The 25,672-nt window shown below is 42.1% G+C and overlaps 2 protein-coding genes across 4 annotated transcripts in view; one reads left to right on the top strand and one right to left on the bottom strand.

The window, feature by feature from the left end:
- Positions 1-14,464, top strand: part of LOC122413606 (ADAMTS-like protein 4) — a 38,891-nt gene extending 24,427 nt beyond the window's left edge. The window contains exons 1-18 of one of the 3 annotated variants that reach the window (XM_043424058.1): positions 757-774; positions 7,848-7,926; positions 8,060-8,211; positions 8,939-9,050; positions 9,120-9,222; positions 9,319-9,491; positions 9,840-10,044; positions 10,262-10,428; positions 10,983-11,088; positions 11,214-11,283; positions 11,460-11,689; positions 12,251-12,383; positions 12,569-12,818; positions 12,944-13,114; positions 13,272-13,436; positions 13,617-13,793; positions 13,884-14,052; positions 14,150-14,464. In XM_043424058.1, the coding sequence (XP_043279993.1) occupies positions 773-774; positions 7,848-7,926; positions 8,060-8,211; positions 8,939-9,050; positions 9,120-9,222; positions 9,319-9,491; positions 9,840-10,044; positions 10,262-10,428; positions 10,983-11,088; positions 11,214-11,283; positions 11,460-11,689; positions 12,251-12,383; positions 12,569-12,818; positions 12,944-13,114; positions 13,272-13,436; positions 13,617-13,793; positions 13,884-14,052; positions 14,150-14,265 (2,580 nt within the window). In that variant the 5' untranslated portion in view covers positions 757-772 and the 3' untranslated portion in view covers positions 14,266-14,464. Of the gene's footprint in view, positions 1-756; positions 775-3,170; positions 3,209-7,847; positions 7,927-8,059; positions 8,212-8,938; positions 9,051-9,119; positions 9,223-9,318; positions 9,492-9,839; positions 10,045-10,261; positions 10,429-10,982; positions 11,089-11,213; positions 11,284-11,459; positions 11,690-12,250; positions 12,384-12,568; positions 12,819-12,943; positions 13,115-13,271; positions 13,437-13,616; positions 13,794-13,883; positions 14,053-14,149 lie in introns of those variants that run through there. The other 2 variants (XM_043424057.1, XM_043424056.1) reach the window with 2 other exon arrangements.
- On the bottom strand, positions 14,315-17,868 carry LOC122413610 (armadillo repeat-containing protein 6 homolog). Its single transcript, XM_043424065.1, has 5 exons — positions 17,231-17,868; positions 16,806-17,137; positions 15,702-15,997; positions 15,215-15,480; positions 14,315-15,020 (listed from the first exon to the last, which is right to left on the bottom strand). The coding sequence occupies exons 1-5, from the start codon at positions 17,345-17,347 to the stop codon at positions 14,652-14,654; spliced, it is 1,380 nt and encodes a 459-aa protein (XP_043280000.1). The 5' UTR covers positions 17,348-17,868; the 3' UTR covers positions 14,315-14,651.
- Positions 17,869-25,672: the final 7,804 nt, after the last annotated feature.

Genomic DNA, 25,672 nt, shown 5'->3' with positions numbered 1-25,672 from the left:
GAGAAAACGGGAGCAAAAATCCATCCATGGAAAACCGGACGGACGAGAGCTGTGCGCGTTCAAATACATTATCTCAAAATAAGCTGTCCGTTTGCTCGATCATTAAAGTACTTCGGCCGTTCGATGAAGGTCCACTTTTTTTTGCGGTTAATGATACTTTAAGGTCCCCTGATAGCGATAAGCACAGTTCCGGGGCCTCTTGGGAGGCAAAATTTGGAATTATTTCATTTTTAATTTTGAGTCTTTAACACGGTACCTTATGGGAGAAGGCACAATAATTTTAATTGTGAAAAAGTTGTGTGATTTTCGAGCTTCGGAAAAGTTTACGTCGCGAAGAAAATTTATCACAGATTTCTTAAAAAAAAAAACCATCACCTTACGGGGCTTTTAAGAAAGAAAACACGAAAAAACTTTAGTTTTCGACGTGTCGAAAGTGGATGTCAGTCATCACGTTGGACTGCTGGTAACAGCTGATTGAACAACATCGGGCAAAGTCGGGAATCGCGAGAATTTCATCAAATTTATTTTTGAGACTGACTCACGTGTTTTCATTCGCCTAGTAGCTTCGCTTTTTTTAACGAATTGACCATTCCTTTGTCTCGGTGCCATTACACCGATACGAACTTTCTTTCGCGTAACAAAAATGTTCCCTAGGTCATGAGTGTTTGAAGTGTCGGACTCAATCATTAACTAGTCAAGTCGAAGTATAAATTTGATCTTCAATGATACTTTCAAAGCATTTTATTACATTCTCCTCATAAAAATATTCTCAATGTAAGTATTTATTAATTTTATTAACAATTTAGACTTTAATTTAATCAACATAAAGTAGTTGCTAACTTGACTAGTCATAGAACGGCCGAACTATTTTTAATTCATCAAAAAAATAAAAAAAAAAAAAACAACCAAACAAAACCCAAATCTCCATCGGTTTTTCTGAAAAATCACAAATTATGATTCGAACGTCACTTTCGGTGGTTTCAACAACATTGCCCCTTGCTGGAAGATTCCGAAGAGCGCCCTCGCGTCTCGAATATCAAAAATTGCACTATTTACCATCGGATAAAGTTTGTTTCACATTATGAATAGACTCGGAGCCCTGCATAATAGAATAACGCAGTGTCTTGTTGAATGCACGCACCACTGGGCCCTGTATACAGACAGACACATCCATCAGGCCTGTGAAAAGGGTCCGAGCTCGTCCCTCCCCCCTCCGCCCCCTCTCTCTCTCTCTTCGTCTTGTAAAAACTTACACACGTACGCATCGATAATACGCACGATGTGCATTGTACCGGTCTATCTTTCGCAAGAAACCCAATATCTAAAAGTCCCTCGATCGAGAAATAGATACAGACGTTGTGGACCTACCGGAAGGGTTCGGATGTTTGCCACGCCCGCGGGACTTTGCTAAAAGGCTGATTCGATGCACGCAAAAAGGAGGAAAAAGCACGAGCGTACGAAGAGAAAAGGATGAAAAATGTAAAAGGAACGTTGACGCAGGGCCGTGGTGAAAAATCAAGGGAAATAAAAAAGCGTAAAAAACAATAGAGTCGCGCGGGGATAAAGATTAAAATTAAGACGAAAATAAATAAGCCGCGAGGATCCGCGTCCCCGAGCAGGGCTTTTGATCGATGAATGCATCCCTGTCATTGAAGCGCTGGATAAAAGGGAGAGAGGAGCCCTGTGGGTTATGATAAATTGTATTATCGAGAAATAAGAAGTATGGAAAAAGAAATAAAGCGAAGGTTTGCAAAGCAGCTAAGAGGGGGATGACTGTGCGTGATGTGAGAAATTCCACGCTGCGCATGGGTCGATCTACATCGAATTGTCGCTCATTACATTTTACTTGTCTGTGAAAAAATTAATTAATTTTTCTAATTTGTGATTTTTTATTGATTTTCTGAGTCTTCGATCAACTTTATTGTGGAGGGAGAAAAATCTATGAGGTCGGATCACCATTTTTGTATATTTGTACCCAAAAGATCGCTAACTTCATAACTTTTTGTATTTTTTCGATTTTCGAGATGAAACGAATCACTGGCAGTCTCATTGACAGTGAATTTCTTAAGGAGGGTCTCCCGTCGTTGAGCATCGGAGCCCCGAATATCGAGGAATGCATTCGACGTCGTTGCAAGCCAATAAAACCAAAGGATATTTCTCCAGTCAATATCGAAACGACGTTTGATTCACGAAGAAACGTCTTTTCACAATGCACCGTCGAATCTCCTCGCCCTTGCCCAGTGGGGGGCCCGTTTCGATGGGAAATTGTCGCACGCCCACTTGACATTTATTCCACCCTCACAATGCGCCTTTTTTAAGGCCCATGACTCTTGATATCGAGTGAGCGACAGCTTTTCATTCGAGTCTCGATTTTCAAGGGCGATCGAACATTGAAACGTTACGAGGTCGATTAAAAACGTGGGTTTTTAATCTCTCGATTGCATTTTTTAGTGGCCATTCGTCATTCCCTCGAAACACAACGAGCTTCGACCTCCGATTCGTTTGTTTCAAGAGCAAAATCATTCGATACGACTTTTCCAATTGTTTCGATCTTTTTCCTCCGTTTTATTGCCACGCTCGTTCCTCGATATCGCTGCACTATCAATAAACGATTGCGGACTCGTACGCGCCTTACTCCGCGCATATTATTGAATAAAACCGCAATTCCACGAACGTACACGAGGATTTTATCGAGATGTACATGATAGAAGACGCGTGTTATTGATTCGAATGAAAAAGAGAGAAAGCGAGAGAGAATTGCGAGTGCAAACGCGTCAGTAACGATCGTTGAACTTGCCCGGTTATTTCTTCGTGTATAAGTCCGGCATTGTAACCATTCGATATTTCTCATTTGCTTTGCAATAAGAGAAATAGTCCACACGCGTTCTTGCACTTCCTAACCCCAGTAAATCTATATATTCGAGCCCATTCGAATGCGTATCCGCGTGTGTATATTTATTTATTGAATTAATGAGAGGTTTACTCGCGCGACGATCAAGGACTCCAATTCGCAATCGCTGCCCATCGCATTTCCTGTCGCCTTATATTTTCATTTTATCGATTCGAGATTACCGATCTTCGCCATTCGATAAGCATGAAGTAACTATCCGGCCCCTTAAATCGACAGCGATTCTAATACCCATTCAAATCTATTGGCAGCACTCGGTCGAATCAATTTCAGACAAATGACGCTCATCATACTTATCAAGTAATTGACATATTTTGAATAACAAATAATTGAATTTATTTATTTATTTATAGAAACTTTATCATTTTTTTATATTTATAATTATTTATAAAATGATTGCAAAAAAATAAATAAAAAATAACGAATAATGAGTTATGAGAGCAATTTTTCTGTATTTCGGGAACAGTTTGGTGGAAAACGAATTCAGAGTTGACCTCTTCCTGGCCACGGGTCCGATGCTGCTTCGTGAAAGAATCAGTTGAGCTGCATTATACGAAACTATACTGAAAATTTTGAAAAAATAAATTGAAACAAAATGAAAATTGAGAAAAATTTAAGAAAAATTCCGAGGAATATCACGTTTTTTTTTCGTTTTCGGAAAAATATCAAAAATTGAAATGGGAAAAATATTGAAAGGAACGATCGTTTTGCCGGATGAAAAAGATTTCGTATAAAAAATCCAGGAAAATCGAGTTAAAAAATTCTTCATCCGTGATGCACGAATTTATGCGAAAAAAAATGTTCTTGTGCTGGAGACACAAAATTTGGCTGAGAGGTGGTCGATCGTCGCAGCACTTTTGATCGTTTGAACGAATTTTTCCTGCTTCCCGAATGAAAATAACGTCGATAAAATAATTAGCAAACGCAAAGTGACTTTCTCGTATAATAAACTGTTTTGGCGAAGAAAGAATGTTCGAAAAAGCAGCAGAAGAATGAGCAGCAGCAAAACGAGAGGGCAAAAGGGCACGGATAATGCGGCTACTCTGGTATCATTAAAGGGCTATTGGAGACTCACGCCCCCATTGTCCGTGGGCGACGTGCCGTGGGGTCTTCTCTGCTCTCGTTCCGCTCGCCTTACCGATCAAAAAACGAACGAGCCGCTCTGAAAAAAGAGAGAAAATGAGGCAAAAAAGCGGACGCGGGTCGCCTCGTGCGTGCTCCGGTACACTGTATGCGCGCACTCTCCGGAGACAATACCTGCTTTTCGTGCGTGCATCATATTTCACCATCATCTTGCCTTTTAGACCCTTAATACCGAACACCTCGCGATGCGCTTTTTGGTACACGAGACGACGCGGACAAGCGTTCGCTTGCTTCTCGTTAAAATAATCCATTTCTGAAAATACCGAAATTTGTCCTCGGGTATCTGAAACGCGGAGGCCTTCCGGACCCAAGAAACTCGTGGAATCGACTGAACTTTCGCAGCATTTAAGGCAGTGCACGAAAGGATTTTCTTAAGAAAGTCTTTAAATTTACACAGAGTTTAAATGGTTCGTCTTATTGGTTATTGAGATAAACGTGTTTAAATATGAAGAAAAATACACACGGCTATATGGACTATGCGCAAAAAACCGTTAATCTTTCCACATAACGAACGAACGCTTCTTACGAAGTTTATGAAAAAGTGCACAATTACAATAGAGTATATAACGAAGGTCTGGGGAAAAATTCGAGACGATTGTCTTACCAGTAATAAAGATACCTTAAAGATTGAACGAAATTGGTAAGGAGCACTCGCAACCTCACGTTTGCTCATTTCGGCATTTAGTCATAGCCTTTTGTCTTTTTATTAACACTTTTTTCTAGCTCCATTTCCCTTTGTGCTCTCCAAAGCGATTTTTATAATAAAAAACTATAGTATTTTCGCCAGGGCGTGAATGAAATTTCGGTTCAAGTGAGTGATGGATCCCTGATTAATTAACGGCTTGTAATTTCATTCGCCGAAAGATGAGTTGAAGAAATGTATTTGCAATTTCGAATGAAAAACTCCGACATTGATTGAAAGTGATTATATTTTTAATTAGGGAGTAAAAATCGAGTCAATTTGGACACCCATAAAATACGATCCTTCGCGGGCCGGATCTGCCTAAATCCTAACGAAAAAAATGGGATTCAGCAAAACTTGAGACCAATATTATTACTGAACGAAAGTGTAGTTGCTGGAGCAACAAATTTCATTTCTCCCCCACGCGACTCGATCCACAAAAATGTTTGTTGAATCAACAAATTGATTTTCTCACTTAAATTCAATCTCATAATTAAGCGCAACTGGAAGTCGCAGCAGCTCCGAAAAGCACCGAAATTCAAACCGTATTCACTGCTCTCGCGTATCCCTACATGATGGAACGTTTGCGAGCTTGTCGTTAAGTGGCTCCGGTAGCCGGAGAATGTCGATTATTAATTAGCGGTGCCACGGGGGATTTGCGCTGCTCCCTGCTCCAGGGTATGTGCTATTTTATCGTCGATCGAGAGGGATAGTACTAAGTGAATCCCGAGAGGAGTTCATGCGAGGATAATAAATGTATATAAACATATTGGTTTTGTATTATGGTTATACGCGATGGGAGAACCGTGAATCCGTGGCCAAGTCGATCAATGCCGGGCATCGCGATATAAACATACACGCGGCTTCTAATTCTGTATAAACGCATTACTCTGTAATGGGAAAAACGTAACGATGCTTAGCGAGAAAATGAGTTTGTATGAAACTTTGTGGATGGATGTTCGTTACCGGGATTGAGGCAGTGCGCCCGCGATCCCCGTCAATCCTCATTATCGAGAGAAATATAGAGGGAGGGTGTCCGAAAAATCAATTAAAAATAATTGGGACAGAGTCCCATTCCAAAAAAGTCTTCAATCATTCTTCCTCCGGTTCACAGTAGTTTTTCAATTATCGAGGCGCTTGACCCGGAAGACGATGGGTGCTCGTTAAGATTTTTTTAATGACGCAGAAACGACTTTCCGGTTGCACACATTGCGAGTTGAGCTCGCGCCGAGCGGTTTTTTCTAAAATCACAAATTCCCAACGATTCGACCAACCCAATCCGAGCTGCAGCCCGCTCTTAATTGAAAGTTCGTTTCCAAATCGAAAAATTTACTTCCCAATTGGAGCCCCTCCTTCCCGCATCCAAACTCCGACCCAAAAATACTCAACCTCGATTTTTTCACTGAAGACAAAAAAACGGAGGAATCCACAAAAAATCGTGACGACGGTAATTCAAGCGCTCGGATCCTCCAGACTGTGATTTTCTCCTCCAAAAGTTCGTTTCATGACTCCTGAGCATTGGCCCAGAAACGTTTCCTCGCTGACGACACTCGAGTGTGCGTCGCGCGAAGAGCCCGAGCTTCCGAGACCTGCAAGCGCGGCGAGCACGGCTGAGAAACTCGCGACTCAAGAAGAGCGCGCACCGTTGAAGAAAAGCGTTGCTCCCGAGAATCGCGAGATTTATGGACCGCGGGCGACTCCGAGGACACGCTGTACACGAAGACTCTCGTTATACCGGCAAACGGAGTCGCTGAGGCAATTTAAATTTTTACCGGTTTGCCGCCAATAGATACAGATCGTCTATTAACGGTTATGAAACCTCTGCCGAGCGTAACGACTCCCCGCGCGACTATCACCGGCCCAAAGTCGACAATCCTTTGGCTTATAACAAGCGAACAATGCGCGCCGCAGTGAGTACGAAGTGATGTGGAGCATTTAAGCGATAGAGGGTTAATCCGAGTCGCCGGAATGCGATCACGTCTATCGTCGGAGGAACGCGACTCGGAATTTCTTCCTGATTCCCGGGCCTTTTTTCCTCTCCGTGTGCTTTAACGCGGAGAGAAATCGTGGTCGCTGGGCGATCTTTCGGATTACCTCAATTACGTGAAACACCCGCGAACGATAAACGGCCCGCACCAACCACGTTTCAACGCGAATAGCCCCCCCCGCTCGAGCGGCGTTTTGCCGCGCAAGCGTTTTCAAATGCTTCCCAAACTGGAGATACGAATTTGAAAAAAATTGGGAAATCCTCCGGAAAGAGCGCGGGGCTCGCCCTGCTCCCTTCTTCGCTCGGCGTCGTCCGCTCATTCCAGTTTCTCTCCGCGCGCGCTTTCTTCATTGAGAATTCGCGATCGCGCATTTTAAAAACGCGCGAGAGTTTCTCGATAGACCGCCGAAGAGCGTAATGGCTTGGTTAAGCAGCACGTTCTCGGATGAATCAATGAACGTCTGGAAATTAGGACAGTGACTATAAAAAAGAGGCATTTGATACGCCGCGCTAGGCTAATCTCCCGCCTCGTTTTTCTCCATTTTATCTATATATACATGTTTTTGTAATTAAACTCGATATCGCGTCGGCGTTATATTCTCGCTGAGTGTTGTACGAACGAGGATAATGTTATATACGAAGTATTATGCAGTTCAACTTAATTTTCTCCTATTCAATGCGGAGTCCGAGGGGCGAGTGCGCGCGGGGGCGAGGATCATTACGCGGAGCAGCTTCGGCGCGAGGTCATTTTCTCCTCTCGCTCATTCACTCCTCGTGGCGCACTCAATGATTAATTAAGCTTTCCGAGAAAGCCGGCAACAAGTGAAACGTTATTGGCCTTTTTACGAGCACGCGGGCAGCTTACCCTTCGGGCTTCTCCTCGAGCACAGCGATGCTCAAACGTTTGCGCGAACTCTTTTTAATTGAGGAAAAATTGATAAAATTTGCTTCTTCCTAAGCGCCGCGGGGAGAGGAAAACGTTTTTCGCTCAATTTCTCTGCGCTCCCTCCCTCCCGCGAGAGATTCAGCTAAACTTTATTACTCGATTCTAGCCTATTGTGCTTCTTTGAACTCCCGCACACTTCCGTAACCCGACAATTAATTCAATGAAATAAATCTGATTTAAGGTGCCTCATCGCGATCCTCGCTCTCTTCTCGACTCTCAGCTGCGCTCACGCTCATCTCCCGGATAAATATCCAATCGAGGTAATATTTCAACGAGCATTTTATTCGTCAGACATTTCCCTGCTCATTCGGAGTCGCGGAAATTTCGACGCCACTTTTTCTCGCTGCCCCACCGATTTTTCTCGTCCGCATGACTGCAGTTTCTTTCTTTCAGGTCTATCACATGCTCCAGGAGCGAACGCAGTATGGGATCGGCAGCGATAACCGAGTGAAGGGTAGTTGGGGTCCGTGGAGCTCGTGGAGCGAGTGTTCCCGGTCGTGCGGCACGGGGATCCAGTCACAGGCGCGAGAATGCGTCCCGGCCCGGTAAAGAGAATTTCCATAAAGCCTAAAACAGTGAAAACCGGCCGATTCCTCGATCGTTTCGATCCAGTTTGCGGTTTATTGTTTCCCGCACTTTCTCCTCCGCTTCTCCCATCCCTGCGCGGCGCATAGAAACGAACGAAAAAACTTGAGAAACGTGGCTCGTATCTTTGTGTGGTGTAACGAGTCAGGCGCCAGCGCTACTTCGCGCCCCCGATATTTCTTCGAGCGTTATTTTCTCGCGCTTCGATAGAGAGCTCTCCGGACAACGAGTTATTCGGACGAAGATGACTTACGCGTTTTCTTGTGTGCACAAACGTGTTGCTCCGGAGCTGGCGCACCGAGCATTCACCAGTGGCTCGAGGAGCGTAAACGAGAGTGCAGATCAGTCCGCAGGCCACTTATTGCTCCGCGTATACGTATATCCCAGTCTCCCAGTGTGTGCGGTTGCTCGAGATTAAACTATGGCTTATAATGCGAGCAGTAATCGCGCGCGGTGTGGCCGCGGCGCGTCCAGCCAATAAATTACGAGCCCGAGAAGCAGAAACTCACTCAACTTCTTTCTTCGTCGTCAGGCTCAATTTCAGCGATAATTCGTAACGAAAAAACGACAACGTTCTGAAATTGAAAGCGTAGAAAAATCATCGACTCGAGAAACTATTTGGCTTTCATTAATCCGAGGAATTATCGTCGTGTGCAAAATTTCCAGCTATTTTTTCGTCATTTTCAGGGAGTCGCGCAGAAAACGGAGCCCTTTTAGTCCCGGATCGGTGAATGCGACGAATTTGGAACGAGCCATTTGCATCGGCACTTACAAACGGTATCACGTTTGCAACACTCAGGTATTTCGGCGTCCTTTGACTCGTTTTTACCCCCGTAATGAGCACTCACCGATCGCCAAATTTTTCAAGGAATGCAACGAATTCCCGGACGACCCGAGAGCAGAACAGTGCGCGAGGTACAACAACAGGATTTACAAGGGCCAGAGTTACTTGTGGGTGCCCTTTTTGAATGGTAAATAGAGAATAAAATGTTCGCATCCATTCGGAAACTCGAGAAAGAGAAGATTTTCGCGGAATTTAGTCGAAATTTATTTCTGAACGTTCGCAGCCCCCAATCCCTGCGCACTCAACTGCCGAGCCGTCGGACAACGATTTTACGCGACACTGGAACCGGCCGTGATCGACGGGACGCCCTGCGATGGTCCCAATCTTCGGGGACACAGCACTGGAATAGCGCTCGACAAAACCGAGCAGTGGCTCTGTGTCGCTGGACAATGCAGGGTGATTTTTTTCCCGTTTCTTATCAACCTTTTCGCCAACTCTTTTTCAATGTTTCGTTACCTCCGAGTTGTAAGTTCCCAAGATTTACGTTATCGAAATTATTTTGTACTCTCATCCTGAAAAATTATCGGCCAGGGCGATCCTCCCACTTTTTCCAACGATCGAAGGACGATGAGCATCCTGGAAATCCATTCGTTGAACAAACATGAAAAAAAAATACAGTTTTTGGAAAAAATGTTGACGAAAAGACTTTGAAATATATTATTTCCGACGTAATTTCGTGACTTTTAAATCGACGAAAATTATCGACGATTCGTTCCAATAAAAAAATGTTTCTCCATTCGAAAGCCGGTCGGTTGCGACGGTGTCGTTGGCTCCGGGGCGACGCGTGACACTTGTGGCATTTGCGGAGGTGTCGGGAAGAGCTGCAAGCTCTACGAGGGCATTTTCATGGAGCCGATATTAGCGAAAGGTCATCAGCCGGTGACGACGATACCCCGAGGAGCGATGTCCTTGAACATATCCGAATTACGTTCGAGTGCCAATTATTTAGGTGATTACAAAGAGAACAGTCAGCCCTCAAAAGCCTTCAGAATGCCCATGATTTGACAAGCTTATTTCCGAAAAGTTCTTTAAAAATATCGTAATAATTCTTGTCTCATTTCTCCCTCTTTTCTCGCTCCATTTTGCTCCCCCAAAAAAGGCAAATGTTAGACTCAGGAATTTTCGACTTTCATCGAAAATCAAATGCTCTCCTCTTCATTCCTTAGCTTTGAGGACGGAAAACGGAAGCTACGTTTTAAACGGTCCCTGGTCGGTGAGTCCCAGTGGGACTTATAAAGCTGCTGGCACGAGCATAACTTATCAGAGGGGCGACAGAACACGAATGGAAAGTATTCTCGCTGCAGGACCGCTCAATGAATCTCTCAAGCTGGAGGTAAAAATAAATCGTGTCGCTTTCACGAGAAACAATTTCATCGATCTCAACGTCGGCGTGAACGAAGAAACTTCACATTTTCAAACCTGAAAATAAGCGAAACGATTAAATATTGAGACGCAATCGTTGGCAATCGTTCGTAATATTTTGACGTCCAACTTCATTGTGATCGAACCGAACTCAATTCGAATTGAATTTTCCGTTCTTGGCTCGAGAAATATTTGTAAAACCTTTTTTTTACCAATTTTTCCAAAAAACTCGTCCACGATACCTCAACGGTATTGAATTTTAATAGATTCCAGTCAACTCGAATGAAGTATTTCGGATTTCGTTCGAAGCTATTGAAAATGCGATTTTTTTCGTGAATTCTTCGACACCAAACTCAATTCTGTGTTCTCCTCGAGAGCAAATCTTGTTCGGAATTTGCCTGCGGTCTTGCACAATATTTGTACTATTTGATTAAGCTCGCGTGTCTCTCGTAGTAGAACGTAACGCGATTGACTGCTCGGGGGATCGGCCGGTTGATGCTAATTGTACCCATTTGACCCAAACAGATCTCCTACCACGAGCTCAATCCGGGTGTTCTTTACAAGTACATGTTGCCACTGACGGAAGAACCGGACGACGGTGCAACGATCGCTCCACCCCTTCGAGCTATCGGTAATTTAAAATCGCGTTTAAGCGGTAGACTCCAAAAAGCCTGGGAAAACCTTATTTTTCCAATCTTTTCAAACTTTTGTTCAATTTCCGATGAAAGATCGAATATAGCGACGGAAATGTTTCAGGCTCGAGCGAGCGTGGCAACGAGATTCCTGATACCGATACGAGATTAGTTCCGGCTCCCAATGCTCGAAGGTAAAATCATTTTTCCCAAGTTCTTTTCGTCGTTTGTCAAAGTATTTCATGAAAATTAACCAAGCAAACGAGTTTTCTTTTTTTTCGTATTTCTGCATTCGTTTATTCGCGTTTGTACGATCGTGATGTTTTCGGAGCAAAATGAGCAGTGTTGATGAGAAAAAATGACAATTCAGGTCGTACAAAGCCCTCGAGGCGTCGCCGGACAAACGTAGAAGAATCCAAACGAGTGTCGAAAAGCCAAATAGGAAGAAAGAAGACATGAAATATTCGCCGACTACTGTGATGGCCGGTGACGCACCGAAAGCGAACACATCGGAGAATAAAAAGAGGAATAGAAAGGGGCGAAAGAAATTCATTTGGAGAGTGATGGGCACGAGTCCGTGTTCGAAAACGTGCGGAGGAGGTAAATTAGTTTGAAGTTTCCACGTTCAATTTCGGTTATATGTAAAAAGCCAAGAAATACAGAAACTAAATGAATCGAAAACAATGGGGGGAGGGATTGCAGAGTTTCTAGCTCTCTGCGACGCCAATTTTTCGTTTTAATTCGTCGCAAAACAAAGAGTTTGTCTCCGGTAATTAAAAGCCACGAAGTTATAAGAAAATGCAGAGATAAATGAGAACGAAAAAAGTGGGGGAAATTAATGGAAAAGAAAGTTGGAAAAAAAGGTTCAATTCAAGACGAACCAACGTCGAAAACGTTCATTCACGTTTTTTTTCTTAATTCTCTTCGTTATTTTCTCATCACGACCTCGACCAATCCAACTCGATGGAATGTTCAATGTGTTCTAATTACATGATTTATTTTCTCGTCTTACCAAATTTAGATTGACAGCTCTAAGGGGAATTAAACTCACTCCGTTCCCTCTTTTTACTTTCCTCACACTCCAATACCACACATCGTAACAATAATTGAGATATTTTAACGCGAAATTCTACGAGTTTTTATTTTTCCATTGAATTTGAGGCCTGCAGACTTCCATATTGAAGTGCGTACGACTCGCCAAAGGGATCCCGGCCAACGAAAGACGTTGTCGGAATATCGAGAAACCACGAATCCCACCTCCTTTGCGGTGCAACGATCGCCCTTGTCCAGCAAGGTAAAGTTCAGTTGGGTTCGAAGATGTTCGTGACGAACAACTTATTCCACAATTTCAGTACTGAGCAAAAATGCTGAACGAATTCACGTACTTCAAAAATTTCGCGAAGATGCAACGAGCGAATGATGAAAACATTGTTGAAATTGTTCGTCGAATAATTTTTCTACGAAATTCGAATATTTCAGATGGAAGGCCAAACCATGGAGCGATTGTTCAGTGACTTGTGGCACCGGTACAAAAACACGAAAACTCGAGTGCGTGCAAGAGTTGAACGCGAAATTAACGATGCGGGTCGCTGCAGGCGCTTGTGTCCAGCCACCGGATCTCAGGACGGTTGAAAGTTGCACGAGGCAAGCGTGTCCAAATGTCTCTATTCCGGAAGTGAGGAGCCTTCAAATGGAGTCGCCACCATGGGAAACCGGTCCATGGAGCTCGGTACGCTGTTTATGCTTTTTTTCCTTTCAATTCGCAACCGAATTTCAATCGTTTCAAACCCCCTGCGATATGAGGTTGCAAGAGGCTCGTGTTTTTCACTTGAAATATTTTTCAATGCTTTCCAGTGTTCGACTTCCTGTGGTCGAGGCATAAAAACTCGAAGAGTTACATGTGCCGGAGAAAAATGTTTTCCGACTGAAAAACCTGAGACGGAACAGGATTGCGAGATACAATCCTGCGACTCGAAGGACGAGAAAAGCAATCATGTTTGGATGTACTCGGAATGGTCGTCCAAGGTAAAAGCAGATCTTCAGCTCGTGAATTTAAGTTGGAAGACAAATAACGTTTTTTCTGTAAATTAAAAGAAAAAATTAGTCTTAATCTTCCAAATATTCAATTTTCAATTCATTTTAATAAAATTTATAATTCTCACTAAAACGAGTGTATTTCTAGTGCTCTGCAAGGTGCGGGAACGGTTCCGTCACTCGGCATCTAGTTTGCAGCCATACGAACGAAATTCTTTGCAACTCGAAGCCGAAACCGGAAGTTCGCAGAGATTGTACGAGTAACGAATCTTCCTGCGGTGCAGCAGAGTGGTTTGCAGGTCCTTGGTCTCCGGTGGGTATTTTATTGAAGATTTAACGAGTTTTCCTTCAAAATTGATTCACCAATTATCGAAAGATTGAGCTTCGATCCAGATTCGCTTCCTCAGTTCATCGCATTCCGTTATTTTGTTGGTTTGTCGTTATCCAATTTTTTCAAAGTCCTCAAACATTGAGTTTCGTCCGTTTTTTACAGTGCGCCGTGAGTTGCGGCTCGGGAGAACAAGTTCGTGACGTAATTTGCGTGAAGAAGATAGGAAACGAGTCGAGAATCGTTTCGGACGAAAATTGCGTCTCAACGAGGCCAGAGATTTCGAAAATTTGTAAAATGCCCGACTGTTCCGCGGAATGGTTTACTTCTGATTGGAGTGAGGTGAGTAAAAGTGGAAATGAGCTGCAAATTTGGTGCTCAAAAGTATTAATAACAATACCGAAGACGCGTATGAATCGTTCTCTCTTTTAGTGCACTGCAAAGTGTGGAGGCGGGACACGAAACCGACTGGTTCGTTGTACGTTGGAAAAAGCCATGGCAACGACTTGCGAGAAGGAAAAGAAGCCTGCGGATACGCAGAGGTGTAATTTGGAGGCGTGCAGAAATAAATCTCATCATGTCGCGAGCAGAGTACCCAAAAGTGAGTACAAAAATAGGCGTGCCTAAAAAAATAATCGTTAACGTCGAATGAATTGAGTAACTTTCATAAAAATATGATTTTTTTTTTTATATTTCAGAAGTGCACGCAACTGGAAAATGCGTCGACGACTATCCAAATTGCAAATTAGTTGTAAAAACAGGACTGTGCCGTATAAAATATTATAAACATTCGTGCTGTGGCTGTCGCGAATGAGTCACGATAAAAAGATTTGTAGAACGATGATACGAGAACACGGCCCACGTAATCGTAGATGAATTTATTGTATAAAAAAGCCAGCTCGTAATACAATGATAAATGTCTTATATAAATAGAAAAATTGATAAGAATTATTATCCAATTTTTCTTGCATTGAAGTCGCGCGAACGTAATAACGAATATTTATTTTAAGCAATAATATGTCTTTTTATTCTATCCCAGTCAATTTTCAGAGGCAATACTTTCGGCTCGTTTCGATCGATCACGTCAATAATTTTATGAGTTTTTCTCCTCGGACGAAAAATATTTGAGGTTTTTTGTTGCGATGTTTCGTTGAAGCTTTTTCGTTTTCATTTTTTTTCCTGTTTTCATTCTAAATGAGATCAATTGTTTCTGACGCTCGAGCCTTTACCGGACCATTGCTCTTTGAGCTCGACTTTCAGTCCTAAATCTCGGAGCGCAGCTTTCAAATCAGCCTCCAATTCGGGCCCAAAAGTTTTCAGCGCATTGTTCAAAATACCCTCAATCCCGTAGGAAATGAAAGCCCGTGATTCCATTTTGTTTCTTACCGACATATTTCTCACGGTCCACGCAGCCAGCTTGAGCACCTTTTTACTCGTTGAATACTTTTTCATTGCGTCAACGATCACCGCAGGAGCACCACAGTCGTAAAAAATTCCAGCGTTCGTTGGACTCTTCAGTGTCAATGCTGATATGCACGCGAAACCAGCAGCCACGATCATTTCACAACCCTGGAACGAGTCAATGAATTTTCATTTTATTCCGGTTAATCACAGTATTTGCAAAATATTTGAATTGTGGCATTAAATTCCGTCTTTATGCTCCGTTCAGATAGATTTTTCACGACTTCATACAGGAAGCGAGTTCTAAAAAAATTTGTTCAAAAAACAGAGACTGGACCATGGAATACGGTAGGATAACGTACTTGAAATCTATTGATCGCCGACACGATCAAGGGAGCGCTTCCCGAGGTGACAATATCAGATTTAACACCGTCGTTGCCAGCAAGCGCTTTGAGCAATTTGAGAGATTGACAATTGAGTTTCTTCGAGTCCGGATAATTGATCATCACATCGATTATGAATTGCAGTCCACCGGCGTCTTGAACAGTTTGACAGAATTCGTTCCTAACAATTAACGTTGCCAAAGTGAGCATTAGATCTCCAACCACTGCTTTGTCCTCTTTGAACTCTAAAACAATAAAATTTATCGATACAAATGATGAGGTTGATCGAGTTTAAATGTTGATTATTTGCATGTACATGTTTGATGCCGGTTTAATGATGGTAACTTTACGGAACGAGAAAACGTTTCGAAAGAAACAAAAAAGAGATTTTTGGCTAGAGGAAACACTCTTTTGAAAGGGACTGAGCGTGACCAAAAACATCAATTATTACAAACAATATACGAACGTGGTAGCAATCCAGTGAGTATTTCCAAGGTTTCCCTTGCAATTTGAGTAGCGTGCTCGTGAGCTTTACCAAACTCGTGTCTCAGGTCGTCGTCGAGCACAAGAGCTCTTATGATGGAACATGCGTCTATGAGCTCTGATCCACTGACATCGTCACGCTCCAATATATTTTTGAGTTTGGGCAGCATTCCAGCATTGAAGATTCCCTGTCGATTCAGTTCATGCTTTAGACAGCATTCTTTGATCCAGCTGAGCAGCAAATGGATGGTCGAGACCTCGTGTTGTTCTTCCAATATTCTTGGAAACAAAACGTTCCTCTTAGTCTGAATTTTGAAGCCAGAATCGTGTGATTTTTGTTAGTTTTGCGATACGTCAAATTTTTCAAACAGATTTGTTTATTGAGAGCATATTTTTGGAATCTTTTGGCTCATTTTTTGTTTGTTTAAAGAATTCTTTGGGATCACAAAAACAAGCCACTAGCACTGCAGGTCAAAGTGAGTTAGAATTTCCTTTCGTTAAATATTCTTTCGACATTTCAACACTTTTTTTCCAAAGCATTTTTGTTGCCTGAAAATGAAACTCTAAAGTCAAAATTACAATTGAAATTTGACAGGTACATTCCATTATTAACATTGTGCAATTTTCACCTGATTTTGACACACCATTGCTGATTAAAAAATGACAGTTAATTTTTTCTTTTACACTCAAAGCTGTAGATGATAAGGTTTTCCAATTTTGATCTTTTATTCATTAATTCCCGTGTTCTTCATGGGAATTTTCAGTATTGTTTTATTGAAAACCAGAGATGGCTTTGCCCATCAAAAGTAATAATTTATTACAGATCATTTTGACTAATTCCAAACCAATTAATATTCTTATGTATAGAGTGCTCTGCATATCAGTAATAAATAAAATATGAGATGCTTAAATATCAGTAATAAATAAAATATGAGATGCTTAAATATCATTAAAAAATGAATTGTAAAATTTAGAAAAAAAATCTTATTTCAGAAGTATTCTTCCATTAGATTTTGATAGATCAGAATGAATTGATTGAATGATGCACGATTAGAAGAATTTAAAAAAAAAAACGATGATTCCTTACTTCATTTGCAATTCAATGCCATTGCTGTCAAGAAGATCAGGATTGCCAGTCATCAAGGAAGTGAGAGTTTTCAGAGTAGCTTCCAGGAGAGCTGTATCGTCGAGGCTTTTCTTCAAAAGTTGGATGAGAGTTTGATATGCTCCTTCTTTGCCTGCGTAGACTCGACGGGCAATGTCTTTGTCAAGTTCGGATTGAAGCCTTTCGAGCACTTGAATGAGGTTCTCGTAGTTTTCATTTTCCAAGGCTGTTTTGATTTTTTCCAAACATGTTACAGTAACGTTTTCGACATCGGTCAGAGCCAGGTCTTTTATGATATTGGTCAGATCTACACCCTTGATAGAAAAAAAAAATGACAGCATGAGATCTATGTTTGAAAGTTCTAACTTTTTTCGGAGTAATGGGAAATTCTTGTGTTTCAATTATACTTGTGCTTCGAATTGTTTGATTGCATCCTCGATCGCTTCCTCAGCTGACATTGCGAAATCCTCGATATTTTCGCGCACAACATCATCGTAAGTCTCTTGCTTTATCACACGAACCATTGTTTGTTTATTTCAATTGATTTTTTCACAAATACACTCGAGATATTCGACTGTCACCATATAAGGACAGAAATGTGGTCTGTCCTCTCACGTTGGCCTCGTCAGAGTCTGTCAGTGACTCCACCAATACACCGAGTCAACGCACATGGTCATAAACACCGAACCAGGTTATACGATGGTGTGGTGGGGACGAACACGATCGGATTCGTTTTAGGACAGTCACCGGCCGAATACAAATGGAATTTTCGTTACGACGCGGACACCTTTCCATTGAAAATTTCTTTTCCCAATTCTTTTATTTCCATGTCAACTGTATATTTTTTTTTGCTATTACTTAATTTTTGCGATCTCGGAATTGAATTTTTTCATTCTCAAATACAATTTTGTAAAAAGCCTAAATTTTTTTCCCATCGATCAAATCCCCGTTTGAATAAATAAAATACTATCATCGATGACGCTGGTGGTGACCTCTACGCAAGTTATCAGTCGGTATTGTCACTATAACTGCAAGGTTATCATTCAATTCGATTATTTTTTGAATTTCACAGATTGAGGAGTGATTTGGCTAAATGATATTTTAGGGTTCCGCTTATTCACGGCACATTTACCAAAATTTATTTATATCCAAAAAATCGACTTTCGTAACATTTTTACCATGATCAAAATCCTATCCAATTCCCATTACGACTTCATTAAATGTAAAAACTCGTTTTGAAAAATAATTTTTTTTCAATAGTACAACTCTACTTTGGACGATACTTAAATTTTTTTACCGTTCAGGGCATACATGTTTGTGCATTGATAAAATTATGGTAATCGGTCGGCGTAGAAAAACGCGATATTATAATATTTTCGAATGGATTTTGGATATACATAATTTCTTCGGAATGTTTACGTTTTATCACGAGACAGGAGAGAGAGAGCGCGCGCAATAACATGTTTTCGCTTTGCGTATCGCTCGCTGCTCGTCGGGCGCGGAGTGGGGGGAGAGTTGGACTCAGGACTCCGGCCTGAGCGCGGGACAGGAGAGGCGCGCGCGCAACGCATTTCGCTTCACTCACCGCCCGGCGGGTGCGGGGTGAGGACTGACGTAGCGTAGAGCGTGAGCGTCGATTATCGGTTTCAACGCTACGCATTATCGTTTATATATTCCATTGAAATTGAGAAACCGGAGCATAGAATACGACACGTGTTATTCTATTTTATCCTTCGTGACTAAAATAATTCTACGATTTAATTTTTCTCAATCAATCGAAAAATTGAATGGAATTATGAATAAATAATAAACTGTTAAACAAATAAAATCATAACCAATAAAAATTGATAAAGATCATTATTTTGATAAAAACAATTATTTCACTCTCACTCAAGCAACCGATGGATCATAAATTACAAAGTAAAAGAACAAAAAATGTAGGATCGTGCGAATCGATAGAAGACACGAAAACACAACGAAACGAATATTATAGTAAAATTATAATGAAAAAGAACGATTCGTTCGTTATGAATATAGAATCCTTCGGTTGCCAAGTTTTTTTTTGACACAAATGGATAAGACGATAGGAAAGTTTCTAGCACTCGACGTTATATTATCGCCAAAAAATTTAGCACACGATTGAACATTTTCAAAATTTTGGCGATTCTAAAAAAATAGTATCGAGGCAAGAATTATTAACGGAAACAATTTAGTGACGCTTGTAACACAATAGCTTCGAGAGTCGTGTGTATGCTCGCACGCGCGCGTGTTCGCAAGCGAGCTAAGACGCAACCGTGTCCCGAGCAACGCAACGCAAAGCAAAGCACCAAACGCACGGTCCTAAAGCCATGGGGTTGTCGGCAAGCGAAAACGGACGAGTCAGTAAATCTACTCCGTAGTTTGACACGGTTCCGAGCTCGATACAGTTTCTGTATCACTTCGAAGTCGCGCAGGCAAGATTCCATGCAGATAAGTCGGAGTTGCAAACGCTGCACGCTAAGCAATGCACGCAAGGCGCATAACCGCGGCTATGTACAGCATTACGAATAGTTTTTACTAGTAAAATGCTAACAATAGGACGCGAGCAACCGACCACGTGTGCACCCACGCGGGCACACTCGAGTCTCCACGAAACGGTGGTACAGATTGTCACAATTGTTTCTGTTACTCGACCTCGGCTTATCCATTTGCGCGAAATAACTTTTCTGAGAATAAAAAAATGTTCCCTGAAAATGTGGACAATTTTTTTCGTCAACGTTCATTTTCGTGTTCTGCTATCAGTCGTACAATTGAATAACGAGTTTTTCTCTCGTAAAGGACCAACGAAAATGCAAATTTGCGACAGTGAATCAATTTTCTGCAATCCGGTGAAGTGATGTGACCAGTTAAAAGTGAAGTGACAAGTTCCAAATTTGGGAGCACGAAGAAACGTGGGGAGAAAAGCGTGTTAAAGATTTGCGGAAAGTTGTTTACGGTCGGAACCACGGAGCAGGGTGAGACTGGTGAGAGGATCGTGGAGGAAGAGCGAGAACGTCGTGGAGGAAAAAGGTAGGAAGAAGATCCAGCGCCGTTCCTGTACACGTGAGTAACTACACCAACAATTTTGAAATGTGGATGCGCGAAATTCGACAAATCGTTTTGATGCTACAAATGTATAAATTCTGCCTATTTGAATGCCCAAAATACGTGAACGTCTGGATGACGTTTTGATTATTTATAGAAATATTTTGTTGAAAATATAATGAACCGTCTTACGATTTGAAAAGAAAAACGTCTGTGCGGCTATTATGAAAAGGGGTGGGGGGTCAACTCGGGCGGTAAATTTTCCCTTGCGTACGTCCACCACTGTACAGTGCTGCCAAACAGTTGCAGTTGATGTTTTCACTCGATAAATATGACAAATTTGAATGAACGTTAATATTTTGATATTTTTTTATGATATAAAAGTGGTTGGCCTGCAAAATCTACTTTACCAACGGAAGTGCTTTTTAATTATTCATTTTCCCGGTACACTCGTTATGATTTATACGTTTACCAATAGAAAAGTCACGCTAGGATGCCCTTCTGGTATTTTGACATTTGGTGCAGTTGTTACAGGGTAGTTTTCGGTCACGGTAGAAATATTATGAGACTTGATTTTTTGGGTATAAATGAATTTGAGTACGGGCGTTTCTGAGATATAATTGAATTTTGGTAAAAATGTATTTAGAAGAGATGTTCATCTGCCGTTAAAGTAACGACCAGCGCGGCGCGTGACCGACGGTTGGTCAACGCTTCGCGTTCATCGTTTGTAGATTCCGGTGAAATTGAGAAAATGGAGCACAAGATGGGGTGGAATTCTTATTCTCGATCTTTAGTGACTAAAATGTGTCTAAAATAATTTCGTCCTCGATTCAGTTTTTTTCATAGAATAAGTTTACAAAAACCAATGATATTTGATGGCTGTCATAATTTTAATAAAAAATATTTTTATTTCTCGCTCTTTTAGTACATTTCCTTGGTTACTGAGACATGTTTTTTTTTCGACAACTTATGCATCAGCTGATTGGGAAATCTCCCACTCAACGTCATAATCCCCTAAAAAAATGTGCGCATGAATGAATTTTGGAAAATTTTGGCGATTCGGACGATGAATATTATCGAGGCGAGAGTCATAGTAGCGCGAGCAAAAACGCGACGACACAAGTAAGCTTCGGAACGCAACGCCGAGCACCGAATGCACGCAGGCCTCAAAGCCATGGGACCGTCGGCAAGAATGATAGAAAACGTTCTAAATCTACCTCGTAGTTTGACAGTTCCGACCCCGATTCAGATTTCTGCATCGCATTGAAGTCCCGCAGGCAAGCCCGATGCATGTAATCCGGATGCTGCAAACGTGGCACGCAACGCAACGCACACGCGACGCATGTTTGACCGCAGCTATGTACAGCATTACAAATGGCTACTAATGCCAACAATAGGACGCGATCGACCGGGCACGCGTGCACTCGCGCGAGCACGCTCGAATCTCTGCGAATAAGTTTGCGCACAGAATATCCAGCTGTCTCTCACTTGTCATCAACTGCATTTATTTGCGCGGATAAAATTGATCGATATAAATTTAAATAAAGCAAGATTTATTCGTTGACGGGTGTTTCGTTCAAAATGAATGCATTAAGAAATTTAGCGAATTGGACGACATTTATACAGAGCGGACGAAATCGAAGGACTGACAAATTTTTTTAAGCCAATAACTAACGAAGGATCCGAGTCTCTCATTTTTCACGTCGAACATATTGCCACGTGAACACGAACACGAAAACAACGTTTCGAAAACACGACTCGCTCGCCTGGGGGAGATTGGGGCAGGGACGTAACGCCCCCGAATCACGGAAGTAACTCATGCGGACGTTTAAGGTATAACTGCGGATGGATAGCTCGACGAAAAATTATATCTCATTGGAATTTCCGTACTTCGTGATGCAATAAAAATCTGAAAAAATTCAACAACATTTGGAAAGCTATGAACAACAATTATCAATAATAATATTGCCCAAAAGTTAATAAAAAATTGTTTAAACAATTAATTACTCAATAATTTTGTGGTGACCTGATTGTGATTGTTTTTTTTTACGAACCGAATGTGTATATTTTTTCGAATGCTCATGAATTTTTTCAGAATTTTCGTGGATTTTTGAAATTTCTTGAAAAAAATTTGAATTTTGGATATGTTTTAGAAGAAATATTTACCATCAGTTTCGAAAAGTCTCAAGGTTACTGGATCAAAAATTTACAAATAGAGCCACTTAAAAAATTTAAAAAAGGCAATTTCAAAAATCCACGAAAATTGTGAAAAAAATCATGAGCATTCAGAAAAATGCGCACATTCGATTCGTAAAAAAAAAAAACAAGGGTTTACTGTAAAATTGTTGAAAAATCATTTATTTAAACAATTTATTAATAACTTTTAGGCAATATTATTATCGATAATTGTAGTTCATAACTTTCCAAATGTTGCTGAATTTTTTCAGACTTTTATTGCATCACGGAAATTTCGATCAGGTGCAATTTATCGGCTGGGCCATCCATCCAGTAATACCTTAAAATATGTATGAAAAAAAACTGGAAATCTCGTGAGCGCTAGGTCCGGTCGAAGAAAAAAAATTCCCTCCGCTTTGCTAAATATTGTAGAAAATCATAAAAATATCATTTTTTTCTTCACTCAATTGATCAACTAACAAGCATCGTCATCATTATCGTCATCTCGATAAACACCACGTAACGCGTAAAGCCACGCATTATTTGACGTCAAAGCAGGTTAAAAATGGATATTCATGAGGGGGAGGTAGCCGTTTATTGCGTAAGTACAATAGAGAAGGAGGAGCTGAAAAAAAACCACATTTATCGAGTGTGTCACCGGTTTACGCGTCGCCAGAGTGAACAGGCCGAGTGGACTGATTTTATTAAACGCGCATGATAACATTTTTCGTCTACCTTATGGAAACTACTCTCCGAATCGTCATTCATCATTTCGATCTATAAAAAATAACGTTATCCATCGAAAAAAGGGAAAAGAAAAAACTGCCGTTTCCCGAGTTCTCCAATGTTGGAAATTTCGGTGAAAAGTCCCGAATGAAAATAAACAATGACGAGAAAACATTGACGAATTAAAAAATGGGGAAAAAAATAACGAAAGAGAGAGGCCTCGAATCCAGAAATTACGAAAGTCGTAAAAAAAACGTCATCCTCAGTGAATTCGAGCAAAAGAACGATAATTCCGTGTAACAATGATTGTTCCGTTTCTGAAACACGTTGATCATTCACCCCCGAATCGTCCGCAGCAGCTTCCGGGATAAAGACTCATTTTCCAGGAGCAATTTCTCTACCTTTATTTCATCCTTGAACAAGACAGCTACAGAGTTTCTCTGACGTTTGGTGGGAATTGGCAAGTGGAGGGGGCTGCTGGACAGAAGCACGTGATCGTGCTCGCAAAAGAGAATACAACCGCTTAGCAACCGTCGAGGGAAAGAGAGAGGGAAAACGTGGCGGGAGGAACAGCGAAGGGAGAAAGGGATGGATAATAAAAGAAAGGTGGAAATATACTTTTCGGAATGTCTAGGGAACGGGAAAGGCTTTCGTTGGCTGTTGTCGTTGGGACCAGAGACGAGGCAACGGGGTGAAATAAATTTACGCAAGTTCGTTGGAGCTGTGCTCTCCTCTATAGATATCCATTTATACGTACATTTGTGTATTCGCGTATATAGATATAAAGGGTATTATCGCGTTGTACGGACATTTAGGTGATAAATGAGCGCTTGCTCGTGACACCTTTAATGCTGCTCTCGTCGGATGTGCACAGAGGACTTCACCTAACAAAGTCACTCGGGCACACCAGTTAGACTAAATTTAACGGCGTTTGAGCTCTCTTGAATGATTCCCTCGGAATTATCATACTTGCGCCCCGCATTTTTACGTACTTGGAATTCAACGCCGTTCGGCCACTCTCCCTCGGTCCTGACGCAGCTACTTTCATTGCCCGTTTTTTCATCGCTATATACTACAACTGGCATTTACGTCGTTTTCAAATTTTACTTTTTTGAAATCCCCCCGAGGCTGGAGTTTCGTTCCCTTATTTTTCTCAATACGGACTCCGCTCCCGGTGATTCGAACAGTTGTCGCTTTTCGAGACAGTCTTATCGGTCGTTGTACGCGAGTGGTGTACTCGCGATCCCGTGCGCGTCGGTGGTGTCGTTACCACAATAAATTCTCGCATGCATTATTTCGCGAAAAATGAGTATAAATATTCATTGATAATCGATTTTAATTAGAGCATACTGGTCCGAGTAGGATCGCGCTGTAAATCCCCGAAGCATGTATTTTCGTTAACCCCTTGCCAGCTCTCAAAGATCCGACAAACGGGACGTCAGTTGTTTCTCTCCTCTCTCTCGTTCTCGCGGGCTCGCTCTCCCGATCGCTGACTCTTCTCATGCCCCGTGTTACTGTACTATCTGTACCGCGTTACCAACTGCGTGTAACGCGTCGTGTCGCGGTACGCCCCGCGACACAGAAGCCTTGATACCACCCTACGCAGATTTCAAATTGCTATGTCCCACTACCGAGATTACACACGCCCACGAGATGAGTACGAATCCCCCCCCTGCGCCTCCCTCTTACCTTTATCCCCTTTCCTTCACCCCTGACACCATCGCCCCAAAACATCCTGAATATTCATGCTTTTGGCAAGTTGATACACCAGCGAGCCAGCCAGACAGGCGTATCTCGGTGCATGAATATTGAAGATCTTTGTCACCGTTGTCGACGTCCTCGTATCGATAATCGAGAACCTTTCCTATCTCTCCCCCCTTGGCTCTCTATTTCTTTCTCGAGGATATGGAAATGATAGTTTTGTTTAATCTTATCTGAAAAATCTATCTTACTCGTTATTTTTCGGAATTTCAACTCAACGTCCGGGTCGAGGCGACCCCAATTTTCTTTCCGGCATAAAATATATGTTTCTCGCGTATGCGCGATTACGAGGCTTAATCGTGCAGCGTGCCCTTATTCTCTCATAGCGAAGATCATTTTGTTTGATAACGTTGCTGATGGTTACTCGAATCAGAGGAAGACCTCCACTCGGAGCAGAACCAGAATCGCTTGCGCGCTTCCGCGCCATTGCAGGGCTCTCGGCTCCACATTGCGAGAAACGCTTCTATTAGTTTTATTGCTCCTGCGTATATTCTGCGAGCTGCCGGACCATCCCATCGCTTTGAAGCCTCACTCGGAGCCCACTTTTTCCCTGTTTTACTGATGGCACGGTATTGCTCTGGAGCCTCAGGAGGGCTGAGCTCACCCACATTTGTTGCTGCTTAATGCCTGCACACGTCGGACCCCCGAGGACCCGGCAAATCTAACGGAAACCTGAGCGCGGTTACGAGGCCCACATTTTTTCTCAATTCCAATGGGTCAACGTGATTAGAAACTCGGAAAAAGAGCCTCTCTGGATCATCAATTAATTGGGGAACGTAACCACAAACGGTCGTCGAAGCTCGCCTTGGGCGAGGTCCGCGCCGACGACACCGGCCGCACTCCCATTACCGTCGATCCGCAGCGAATTAATAATCAATGAAATTTGCCTTGGCACGCAGCTCCAACGCTGCATTTTCATGCGAAATGCTCAACTCGATTTTCGGCCAGTTTAATAAATTCGCAGCGAATTTTCTCGTCGTTGTTTCTCCAACGAAATGCCCGCGGAGAAGCCATATTTTTGGCTTCCGTTGAGTTCACGCAGCGAGATACATTGAACGAAGCCCCGAGCACCCTCGAGAAGGAAAGCTCGATCCGGTATGTGGGGAAAAATAATATAAAAAAAA

This window comes from Venturia canescens, chromosome 7 (genome assembly GCF_019457755.1).
Source record: "Venturia canescens isolate UGA chromosome 7, ASM1945775v1, whole genome shotgun sequence".
In the NCBI taxonomy this organism is placed as follows: domain Eukaryota; kingdom Metazoa; phylum Arthropoda; class Insecta; order Hymenoptera; family Ichneumonidae; genus Venturia; species Venturia canescens.
Note: the sequence above shows the minus strand (reverse complement) of the source record. Positions and strands in the feature narration are given on the sequence as shown.

Bases quoted from the DNA above. Each gene is read 5' to 3' on its own strand.
- LOC122413610 (XM_043424065.1), bottom strand. From the start codon at position 17,347: ATGGTTCGTGTGATAAAGCAAGAGACTTACGATGATGTTGTGCGCGAA. The intron at 15,998-16,805 runs GTAAGGAATCAT...TTTGTTTCCAAG, and splicing joins GGCATTGAATTGCAAATGAA to AATATTGGAAGAACAACACG. The intron at 15,481-15,701 runs GTTCGTATATTG...TTATTGTTTTAG, and splicing joins ACTCACTGGATTGCTACCAC to AGTTCAAAGAGGACAAAGCA.